This window comes from Rhipicephalus microplus, chromosome X (assembly GCF_043290135.1).
Source record: "Rhipicephalus microplus isolate Deutch F79 chromosome X, USDA_Rmic, whole genome shotgun sequence".
NCBI lineage: Eukaryota > Metazoa > Arthropoda > Arachnida > Ixodida > Ixodidae > Rhipicephalus > Rhipicephalus microplus.
Window position 1 is genome coordinate 141,330,317 of NC_134710.1, and position 12,750 is coordinate 141,343,066.

General features: G+C 44.2%; 1 protein-coding gene across 2 annotated transcripts in view; it reads left to right on the forward strand.

The window, feature by feature from the left end:
• The first annotated feature begins 623 nt into the window (after nt 1–623).
• The window catches only part of LOC119176572 (carboxypeptidase B), a 50,512-nt gene continuing 38,385 nt past the window's right edge, over nt 624–12,750 (forward strand). Inside the window, exons 1-2 of one of the 2 annotated variants that reach the window (XM_075877889.1) lie at nt 624–864; nt 4,258–4,339. In XM_075877889.1, the coding sequence (XP_075734004.1) occupies nt 776–864; nt 4,258–4,339 (171 nt within the window). In that variant the 5' untranslated portion in view covers nt 624–775. The remainder of the gene's footprint in view (nt 865–4,257; nt 4,340–12,750) is intronic. The other variant, XM_037427929.2, reaches the window with a different exon arrangement.

Genomic DNA, 12,750 nt, shown 5'->3' on the forward strand with positions numbered 1-12,750 from the left:
GATGTAGCCAGAAGTTCGGGTCCGGGTCTCCTTTTCATTTCTCAGACACCCGTTTACCGCAGTTAGGAGCCCGTTGACGAACCACAGGTGTTCAAAACGAATCCGGAGCTCATAACTACGGCATTTGTGTCTCATTATCATACCGTTATTTTGGCCCGTGAAACCCCAGAAGTTGGGTAATTTGCACTTTTTTTTCTGCGGTGTATCAAGCTTCTTGCATCTCAATAAACTATAGCCCCCAGTCCCACCCCTCATTAATTTCTGCAATCGTAAGACGGAGAACATTTCTCCGATAAAAATCACAGTGCCTGCTATCCGGTTGTTGATGAGCCATCGCTCGTCATCCGCTGAAATGTGGTACGGCAGCACGCGTTCCAGTTGCGTGCCCGGAGCTTGTGCGCCTGCTGTTCATGCCCTAATTGTGCATCTGATACGGGTACAAGTGAACTGCGGCGAAAGCAACCGATGGACCAGAGATGCGCGTGGAGAGTGTTGACGGACGTGCTTCCGCAACCACCCAGCACAGGTGGCCATCACCGGTTTCATCAATCAGCAAGTATAGTACGCGCAGTTGCATGCAGGCGCCCGCATGGCTGGAGGCGGGAGAAGAGCGTCATCAACATGAACGAGGCGACCTGCATTGGCCTGGTGACCTGTCGGGCTGACGGTGCAGGAATAAAAAGACGCAAAACGGGACAAAAAAGAACCTGTTCCCGTTCCAGCCTCGGCCGTTGCGGCACACGCGTACGGACGGCCGGCACACTCCTTTAGCGACATGCTGCTGCTGTGCGCCCTGCTCGCCTTTTCGACCACGCTCGGCGCCGAACCACCGCAGGGACCCGACGGCAAGGTGCACTTCGACGGGTAAGCAAGCGCGCGCGTGCGCCGTTCGTCGCAAGCGGCGCAAGCGCGCGTTGAAGTGTGTTTGTTTCGCGCGCCCCTTGCTGAAACTAGCGCCGCTGATGCCTTTCCATTTGCACCTTTTGCGGAAAAACCAAGCGCAGTGGTTTCGGTAACTGTGAATTCGGATTCATCGCCAAGACCGTCACACCATTTACAGGCTATAATCTCAGCTTTACAAGTTTCAGCGCGAACTTTTTTCACCTAGAGACATGCGTACGAACTCAAGATCACGCTTCAGCGGGGCGCTCATTAAGCCAACACTGGTAATTGTGCCAGACCGCCGAAGAGGTACGCTCCTGTTCCCTTCATTACTCCCGTCAAGTACACAATCACTTAAATGGGCTTTTATTAAACGTCTGAGCGGCATCAAATCAAGTTGTAAAGCAGCCGTAACTGGGGAGGACCGATTCGGTGATAAAATGCTATGGAAAGACGTTGAAATTATAGAGGCTTGTTTTTTTTTTTTGTCAGGTATATTAATGACAACTAAGAAACAATTCTGCCAAGGAAAGTATACTGGATGTTAGTATACTAAATGCCAAGTAAATCTGAAGAAAAAAAAGTAGAAGGAAAGATAACTTGTTGTGGGCAGGAACCGAACCTGCAACCTTCGAAAAACGCGTTATTTGAAGGTTGCCGGTTTCGTCCTTTCCTACGGCAAGTTATCGTTTCATCCACTTTTCCTTCTTCAGATTTACATTGCTTTTACTACTAATAACATCTCCGATACTTTCCTTGGAAGAATCGTGTCTTAGTACTCATTGATAAAATGGGGTGTAACTTAGACGACGACTCAGTGACGCAGATTACCGAACCTTTCAATATCTGCAGGAAGGGAGAATCATACTCGCCGGTCAGAAATAGGTTGAAATACTTTCATGCCTACTCAGATAAAAAGCTCAACTATATCTGTCCCATCCATTAAGCCCCATGTCTTGCGGAGGGAGAGGAGCTTTCATCCACGCGATGATCACTTTTAGGGCAAATTTATCTACACAGGATATCATGTGGCGAATTCGATACGACATTATTGAAGCAAGTCCGCATTAGGGCTGCACGCATGCATGCACCATTCTTGGGCTGGACATGAGCAATTTCTTAGACAACGTGTCGTACATGTCAATCCTTGCCGACTTGGCCAAAATGAATGTTAAATAGCGAGTATGCACGTATGCATCGCTGATTTTGTTAGGTATAAGACAGTGGAATTCCTCATAGGAGTAGTAAAAAGCAGGCCTGTCTACCCATGAACCAGGGGCACAGGTGGCGCCAAGATTTTTTTCTAGGGGGGGGGGCACCAACGACAATTCTGTTCCTTCGGGGGGGGGGGGGGGTGGCAATGACACACTAAACTTATTCGTTGTGTTGTGACTGTACTTGCTCTTGAGGGACAAGGGGGGGGGCGGCAGTCAAGAATTTTGGGGAAGCTCCAGCTCCCCCTCTGTCGCCGTCCCTGCAAAGGCATATAAGGCAGCCCTAGGGCCCCCTGAATATGCCAATACAGCTCTCCTCCTTCGTGTTCAACAATACCACGTCGACTTTTCTCCCTCCTCTATTCGAAAGAATCTCATTCATAAAACCCTTTATTTACGCGGATCACATCACCATCTGGACCAACAGTGGCTTGGGCGTTTAAGTCACGGATATCTCTGAGGTGGTAGATATAATACAGAGCTTCATCCGGCGAAATGGGTCAATTCGCAAGCTCTACCGAAAAAAAAATAGAACCACACTCAAACTTCATTGTAACAAAGTTGCATCGTACACAAAATAAGTTCTCTATATATGAACAAAAATGTTATAAAGATATATTCTTAATACTATACATGTTGCGTACGACTATTCTTCTTTTACTTCGTTATGACCGATATTTTGTTCTATCTGGGTTCGTTATATCAGAGTTTTAGTGCGTTAATCTCCGAAACCTAGGAGTGCAGACAATATGGCTATTTTTATACATGTGACTATGAAAGAAGAATTAGTCTCTCTTGTTTTGAGCCCTATGAATGCCGGTTTAGCACGCACAAAATCGAGGAAAGCGTGCAGCTACAAGCCATGCCCAGACAGATATGTGGCCTGTTCAGACACGCAATCGAGTAACATCATATAATAAAGGAGGCAGATCTGAGTCGGCCGGTTCGCGAGCCTTCCTGGACAGTTGCATATAGCATGAGTTGCTAAAATGCTCAGCTTATAACATGCTGATTAAAAAAAGAGTTGAAATGCTCCAATATAAATGCACAAGTTCTGTCCTTTTTTTTTCGCGCTGTAGCGTGTGTGCGGAGATTACCAACGAGACATTCACCTCTTATCGGCGCCTTCGCTAACAAATTATAACACGACGGAGACGCAATGCACGTAGGTGTCTACATTATTCGTACGTTTAGGTTGATAAACGGTTGCTTGCTTCATGAACTCCGTGGTCTATATAGGAGGCATTCATTTATGTGGGGGCTCGTCCTTGATCTGAAGGGGTTCCGGGAATTCAAGTGTGGCCGAGTGTCATTTTGTGATCAGTGTCTCATGGCAGAAGAAAATTTCTAGAGGGGCACGTGCCCGGTATGCCAGCCACTGCATGAAATACGTTCTGTGCAAGGTGCACTTGCTATTATAATGTTTCGACCGTGATGGTGGAAACGTTCATCTACTGAAGGCGTTTCTTTCGTCAAGGTGCCTTTTTTATTTCTAAACTCCATACGCACCAAAGTAATAGATTTTTCTGTTTGGTCAACGCAGCCAACAGACGATGCACCCCCAAGAAAAGCACAAGAAAGCCATCTTAAATTTTTGGAATGCAGAATCAGCCATGAGTGGCGGTTGAAATTGAGCTAAATGTCGTGTTCCTATTGTTAGCAAGAAAGAAAAGGAGGATGATAGCGCAAGAATAGAAAACTTCGCTGCCTATCAGATCCGTGCACACGCCCTCCACGTTACTGCCGTCTCACCCCTGCGGTATCGCGCGCGCCAAGTGCAGGTGGCATGTTCTTCTCCCCTTAATTTGCCCCAAGTTCTCCTTTCGATCACTTCCATTTATGCTGTCCTTCATTTGCTGAGACGCTCATGGATAATTTATCACATTTAATTATTTAAAAAGATTTTGCTAGCTTCGTTGTTCCTTGAATATAATCTATCTATCTATCTATCTATCAATCTATCTATCTATCTATCTATCTATCTATCTATCTATCTATCTATCTATCTATCTATCTATCTATCTATCTATCTATCTATCTATCTATCTATCTATCTATCTATCTATCTATCTATCTATCTATCTATCTATCTATCTATCTATCTATCTATCTATCTATCTATTTCTTCGAATGAATGCCTTCCTTTTCGCTTACGTTGCAGGTATACAGTATATAGGCTGTATCCGAAGGATGTGCAACAGTTGAAGTACTTGGCTGACCTTGAAAACAGCGAAATCGATGGAGTAAGTACAACGCATTCAACCTTTATGTTCACCAGCGTACCTATGCTGGATATCAAAATAATACTACAACTAGGTAAGCACAATTAGAGAAAAAAAATCATTTACCCCTTGTGAAATATTGTACAGCAGGGAACATTCTTGAGCCACCGAATTTCGTTGCAGAAGCAAAATCATGCGTTAAATCACATTAATCAGCACAACAATACGAGGCGGGCATAAATTATGCTGTACATCACTTTCATGTCATGATTATCATGTAGGCACCTGTAACTTGTGCTCAGTCTCCATTCATGTTGCGTAATACCAAATTTGGTATATGTGAAGCTATATAGCGAAACGGCCGCGAGCACGCTACGAGCGCAGCATATAGTCATGTTTTACGTGAAACGCATGTCATGATTATCATGTTTGCACCAGTCATATACCTTCGTCACCCACAAATTTCACGTAACGCCAAATTTGGTTTATGTGAAGCTAGCGAGGTGACCGCGAGAGCACTATGAGCTTAGCATATAGTCATGCTTTACATGACATGCATGTCATGATTATCATGTTTGGTCATGTCATTTACCTTCGTCGTCCATTCGCATCACGTGGTACAAAATTTGGTATGTGCGAAGCTAGCGAAAGGGGCCGCGAGCACATTGTGAGCATGACATGGAGTCCTGTTTTTACAAGACACACATGTCATGATTATCATGTTTCCACCAGTCACATACCTTTATCATCCATTCACGTCACGTAATACTAAATTTGGTGCATGTGAAACTAGCGAAACGACCACGAACGTATCATGAGCGTGCCAAGTAGTCATGTTTTGCATGACACGCATGTCATGATTATCATGTTTGCACCAGTCACATACCTTTTGTGGGCGCTAAAACGTTAACAGGCGCGGAATAACTCAGCCAGAAGCCATCGTTGCCATGATAGAACACGATCTTCTTCTTTTTTGCCATTCACTGGCCGGCTGCGTTTATTATATTTTTCAACATCCTGCCCTGCCCCAGAAGTAGTAGGCCTCTCAAGTTGGTGCAGAACGCGAGCAGGCCTTGACGGGGCAGCTTGAACAAGCCTCTTCATTGAGTACATAGCTTGCTTCTCTTGATGCAGCCCACACAGGTTTACTATGACCAGGACGTGCTTGTCATACTCGAGCCCAAAGAATCCTGAAGCAAATATCGCCTTGCCATCTACCACTAATTTTTTCATAACTTGGAGGGTACCGATTAGGAAAATTTCAGGAGGTACATTCCTTTTCCACTTTTCCCAACGATAATATGATAGCCTCTGATGGTAGCGTAGCTTCCTGAAAGAATCATTCCTAGTTTCCGGTGGCAGAATTGATTGTTTTGAAATGAGAGTGCCCTACTTAGAAGCCCAATCAACCATGTTGGCGAAGTTGATGTGTCATAGAAGCTGGGATTCAGTGGGAAGGAAATGAATTCCTGACGAGTCGGTGTACAGGGCATAGTGGAGAAAAACTGAATCTTCTTGAAGTGCTTCTCTTGATTTCTCGAGGTTCATTTCAGAATTGCCCACACTTGGCCTTGTGTCATACGAATGTCTTTCTTCAAAGGAATCGTTTCCTCGAGGCAAGTTCTCGACAAAGAAACTATGCTTCAATGTTCGGGCAGCTGCTCGGTCTTCACCGCTTACGCTAATCAAATCGTGGCGTATTGTCCCTAGAGGGAAAGGCCTTGTCGCTGCCGCAAACGGTACGCGTGACACTCGTCGTTCCATGAGGTCGTCACCCCGATTATGGCTTTCGGCTGTACCCAGTAGTGCTGCGGAATGTCGGCTGTCAGACTGCTTGCTCTGTCGAAGTTTTCGGTCAAAGAGACTTGCACTGGAGTCAGTTCTACCAATAAAGTGGTGCTTCGAGAAAAACTGTGGGAACTCTATTGTAGATTCCTCCTGTGCGGAATCTACCCGCAAGGCGCTGATGACATGATTGATTGATTGATTGATATGTGGGGTTTAACGTCCCAAAACCACTATATGATTATGAGAGACGCCGTAGTGGAGGGCTCCGGAAATTTAGACCACCTGGGGGCTGATGACATGAGTTGCACAGCCTAAAGAGTTCTGTCGGATGACTGGTCCTTGGAGAGTCCAGCCAAATATGGTGTCCATTGAAACTAAACCGGGAACGTCTGGACATCGAATGAATGTGTCCGCAATTACTTGCCAGGGATAATCCGATCCTATTAGCAAACAGATCTCAGAGTCTCGTTTGCTCTTGTCCGAGTAATCGTTCACCAGCCGCTTGCCTTGTTTTCTCAGCGATCGAATGAATTCGTTCTCAGCTAAAGGCACAGTTATATCTTGGCAAACTGTTGGAACTAGTACAGGTTCTAAGCGCAACTCAGCCTTGCTGGATATGTTTCGAATTCATACTTCAACGACGCTGTGGTTTCCTGCATAAAAGAGCACGTGCTTCTGAATATATTCAGTGATAGACGTGTCTTGTGGACCACACTCAAGTTGAGTTTGCGAGCTATGTCCTCTTGAATAAAAGTTCTCTGGCTATACCTCCGTACAGAATTCCGCAAACGCACTTGCTTTCGCCGTTGTTGATCACGTTGGCGCAAAATGTCGGGAGGTAGATTGCGTTGTCCTTAACTGGTCAGTTGGTGCGTGATGAGTCATTGCAGGAAGGAAGGGCGCTCGGATAAACGTGAATTGTGGCACTTGCTGAGGTTCTAGTCGCCATCGAAACACTGCGGTAATTGGGATCGCACATGCTTGAAGCGTGTCTTCCGTGGCAGGTACAGCATGTAAACTTGACACGGCACTCTTTTGCTCAGTGGCCTTTTGATGTGCAGCGGAAGCACCGGCTGTCTTTTTTTAGCTTCTCTTTCTTGACCTCAAGAGGAATAGCGGCGTTGCAGCTGCGCGTCCCATGCTGATCAGTACGGCAGAATAAACACTGCAACCTTGCGATAGATGCGATGTGCATCACTGACGCCGTAGGGACATCACCATTCACTTCGTCAGTGTGATCGTCTGTTGCAGGACTTAGACTTGGGAATGCGTGCTGTTCTCTGCTTTCGAGCTCCACCCGCATTCAGCTCAGAGTCGAACGCTGCTGCCACAACTACTGGTGCACCAGACGAGGAAATTAGAGCAGCAGATGCGTTGGAAGGCCGTGCCAAGGCGTAGCACCGTTTTTCTCGTGTGAAAGAACGACCGATGTCTCTCGAAAGAGCTTGTAACAAAATGCTGACAAGCATAGCTGAACACACCAGTGTCGGCACGTTCAGCGCTCCGAGGCAGCGAATATTCAGTTGCGTGGCATCGTACAATTTTCGTAACCCACGGATATCATTGGCAGTTGTCACACCTGGTAGATTTGTCAGTGCTATCAGATGGTGCTGGATAATCGTTGTTTTATAGCTGAACCTTTCTTTCAACATACCTATGGCGTAGACGTAACAAGATTAGGTCGGGGGGAAATTCGATATGGCGACTGCTGCGTCTCCATACAGAAAACTTTTGAGGTAGTGAAACTTTGTGAATGGCGACAGGTCGTTATTCAGGTGAATGAGCTGTTTAAATTGCTCCCAGAAGCCCGTTTACTGTGAGATGTCACCTGTGAACGTGGGAATCTGCAGCTGCGGCAAACAGTGTGCCATGAATCTTGCGGGAGCTTCGTTTCTGAACGCCGTTGATCCTGTGTTTTCAGTACTGCGATCTTGATCATGGCTGCTCTACTCCCGTTCCAACTGACTGATTCGGCAACGTAGCTCAGCGAGCATGCTGACAGCTTCGTCTTGATACTCCGCTATAGCTGCATACTCCTCCTCGATATGTTCTGTCGGGATATAAAGCTCGTGTTGCTCATTTATCTTGGAGAGCTCGTCGTTATTGGAGGAGATACGCTACTGCACAGCAGTGAGCTTCACAATGTCGCCGCTAGCGGTGTAAAGCAAGATCCGCGCTTCCTGAATAATCTTCGGGTTTTGCACGCGTCGTTCAGATCGCTTGCCTTTTAGACAATCCACTGCGAAAACCCCGTTTCTGGCTGGCGTCGTTTCCCCAACGCCGGTCTTCGCGTCCACGATCCGTCAAGTCCTCACCGCCTGCGACCTGAAGCGAGAGTAAAAGCCCTGTCCGCCGTGAGTAGAGGGAAGGCTTGTCCACATGTGGGTTTTCGACACAAAAATTATGTGGACGCTGAAAGGTCAACAGGCGCGGATTAACTCAGTCAGAAGCCATCGTTGCCATGATCGATGATGATGATGATGATTCTACAGCCGTGGCTCGTACCCACTCAGGGGGATCGGCCAAGAATCGATGACCTAATTCAGTAAGATTTTTTTTTCAATATCGAAACCACCCACCAAAAAAAAGAAAAAAAAAGAAAAGACACCCTAGGCAGAATGAAATGAGTGCAATAGTTGTTTGTCACTCGTTTAGATAAGACAATTATTCATTACATTGAATAGGAATCAGCATGGTTAAACAATGCTCTTATGTATGTTAGAATTTTTTTGCACAAATAATAGTCACGCAATTAAAAGCTTAATTGTTTTACTTTCGTTTAGGTACTTGCAAACTGCATAGAAAACGTTCTCGTGGCTGAAGCCCAGATCGTAAGCACCAAAGGAAAGTATGTTTTCTATAGTGAAAGTCAGCCCCAGGCTTGCAAAAGGGAGGACTAAGAGTGTTTTCCTGAGCAATTTGTATCGGCGACATGACAAAAATAGTGCTCTATTGTTTCCAATTCTGAACAAAAGTTGCATAGTGGTGATATCGCCAGACCAGTCCTATGTGAATAGAAATTTAACGGGGGGACACGACATTGAAATCTAGTTATTATGGTTTCCAACTGTCTTGTAGGACACCAATGAATTTTCCATGGAAATCTTAAATGAGTGAATTCTGGTGTTGACAATATTGCTTCCATAGCGTCTGCACTAAGCGCAAGTTTTTTGTATCTTGTCGCAGTTATATTGGCCACTTCGGGAAGGACTGATAGTACTGGCCCTTCCAATGCTGCTCGTGCTAGAGAGTCGGCGATTTCATTTACTTCTAAGCCGCAATGACCGGGTACCCATACTAATTTCAGTAGCTGCAGCTGAGGAGGAACTAGCATAAGGAGCGTCTTTAAGGGCATCGATTTTGTTTACGCCGTAATCGACGTACATACTGACAGAGAATCCGTGATTATGATTGCGTTAGCAGCATTCAAAGGTAGCTTTCGCAGTGCTAGAACTATTGCCAACAATTCAGCTTCAAAAACTAGGGTGAAATCCGGTAATCTTAATGAAAAAGACCAGTCAAGCGAATGGGAGTATATACCTAGACCTGTCTTTTCATCCATTACTGAAGCATCTGTGGCTATAATATTATTCGTTTCTGCGTGGGCAAGATAATCCTGCAGTCGGCTATTTAAGACCCTATAGGATTGTAATTTGCGCCTAGAGGGAAAAATGTCATTGAATTCTATCTTAAGAATTTGATTTGTAACCTGCGCCGCAATCACATCTCGAATTTTTACATTTATCCTATCTAGTTGTTTCGGAACAAAAGCAATTTGAGGTGTTCGAAACCGTGGCCTATGGGCTGGAAAAAAGGTGTCTGGGTCATTTATAAAATTATATTTAGATCGTCTTGGCGCATAGCTATAAAATTTCAGAAACGTCTGAACCGTTAGGATACGAAAACGGCAAGGCAATGTAGGTAATCGTGCTTCCTGATACAAAACATTGTTCGTTACAAACCTAGGAAGTCCTAGACACAATCTCAAGGCCTCTCGCTTCAGCATAACCAGAGGCTTTATATTATAAGCAGGGCCACCTGAGAACAATACGCACCCAAATTCTAGGATTGGTCGCATATACATTTCATATATCATCACCATTGTGCTTCTGCGTAGACCATATCGGCGGCTGCTCAGTCTACGAAGAATTCCTAAGGCGCGCTGTGCTTTAGATGCCATGCTTTCTATGTGGGGAGTCCAGTTTAGGTTGGCATTATAAATTACTCCCAAATATTTAGGAGATTCTACCTGTGGAATGGGCTCTTGTTTATAACATATTGAAATTGAGATGGGATTGGATAACGGGAATATCAATACTGCACTCTTATTTACATTTAAGGTCATGCAGACTGCATCTAGCCATCTCTCCAGCATATTGACATATCTCTGTAGATTTTGATATAAAGAATATATGTCACTATGTGCCGTGAAAAATGCAATATCATCAGCATACACGAGCATCTTCACGTCCTGGCAATGCGGTATAGTGCTCATTAAGATGTTAAATAGAACTGGCGATAATACGGAGCCTTGGGGGACACCGCGTGTTTGTTTGCACTTTGAAGATGCGCATCCATCCTTAAAACAATAGAACTCTCTTCCTCTCAAAAATTCTCTCACCCACGCCAATATATATTTTGGGAGATTGTGGCTCTCTATTATGTCTAGTAAAACTGAATGTTCTACACTATCGTATGCCTTAGCTATATCCAATGTCACTAGTGCCGCATGTTGTCTTTTTTTGCGAGCAAGCTGAATGCGGCTTTCTTAATCTGCGTGTGCACACCAGATTAACCAATCTGTCCTGAAGCCAATTTGATTTGTATTTATTATCGAATTTTCCTCCATCCATATTAAAATTTTTTTATGAAGCACTCTTTCGATGAGCTTCACCATATTAGATGTAAGAGAAATGGGTCAAATGTTTTCTATGATATATCCGAATCCTTGTCTTTTTTGTATCGGCACTATTTTAGCTAATTTCCACTCATACAGAATCCGGGCATACTTTAACGAATAATTTGCAGTGTTTAGTAGGTCACATGGTGATAACTTGAATAATATTTTCATCATAGCAGCTGTGATTCCATCCGGACCAGGAGCTGACGAGGGCAAAGCTTGTATCACTTGTGCTAACTCTTCCTCCGTAACTTCAGTAACTTCAATCGTTAACGCTGGTTTTTGTGGATCGTAAGGCTTAGTTGATGTAAATCTACACTCCAGGCCTTTAGCCATGATTTCTAAGGATTTCTTTGTTTCTTCCAAGGACATAATCTCAAACCCTATACTATTTGGAGATGGCATCATTTTACGTGATCTCATGAACCTGAACAGCGCCTTTTTGTTACAAGCTTTTGTAAGGTGATCATAATGTTTTATATCATATTGTTCCTTAGCTAAAGAGACTGTGCGTTTAAAACTTGCAGCGTGATACTTGTAATCAGACCAGTTTTGAGGGCACTGGTTATACATAAGTATTTTCCAAGCTGCCTTTCTTCGTCGCAAATCCCGGGCACAGTCCAAGTTCCACCACGCACTGTGGGTTGTGCTCTTTGCGGATTCCACAACGAATTCTGCATTTTTATATGTTCTTTTGATCAGTGCACTTAGTCTCATGGCTTTTGTATCTTCTTGCTCTTCAGAATGAGTTACCAAAGCAGATTCTAAATCTTTCCTAAATTTGGTGTAATTAATAAACACTCGAGTCTGAGAGCCTGACATTATAATTTGGCAAGCAATCTCGAATAATATAGGCAAATGATCGCTGTTGGTTGCACAATCACACGCAATCCACGACAAACTAGTGAGTGATGAACTCACAAAGCTTAAATCTAAGGCTGAACGAGACCTATCACTAATGTAAGTGGGTGTTCTTGAATTCAGGCAACACAAGTTATTATCCGCTGTCCACTCCCACAATTTCTTACCGCATTGATCAGTTCGGAAACCCCACCACGTATGATGAGAATTGAAATCGCCGATTAAAATTTTATTTTGATAACTAGAAGTCACTGCAGCGTCTAAACATCGAGTATCTATAACACCTTTAGGAAAGTATGCATTCACCACCAAAAAAGGCATGCAGCCTGGTAAGGTTATTTCTAAGGCGAGAATTTCACTGTCAGGTGACATGAGCTTATACGCAATTTTTGCTTTGAGACTTATTCTATTATTAATAAAAAATGCTAAACCTCCACCTTTCGATGGACGGTCTAGACGGAAAGATCTGAATCTATTTAATTGAAAAGACTGATGCATTGAAAGCCAAGTTTCTTGTAGTCTAATAATATCTGGAGAAAATTTCGATGCCAAATATATTAGATCAGTTGCTTCAGAGTGAATCGATCGGCAATTCCAATGAAGGATTTTAAGTGACCCTATTGTTGCTCTAAAATAGCCTCAGTGATGGCCTTGTTTAGAATATTCTCTTTAAGAAAATCAGCTTCAGACAGGGTGTTCTTCTGGTACTTTTTGGTTTTTGAATTGACAGGTGCGATGCCTTTTTTGTATAAAGGGGATCTCGAGCGCTTTAGCGATCAGGGATCTATCTCCATTTCGTCTGAGTCCTCCACTTTCCTGGTAAGCTCGCATTGAGATAGGCTACCTTCCTCTGCTGAATCTGCAGCTACCGTAGGTTGCTGTG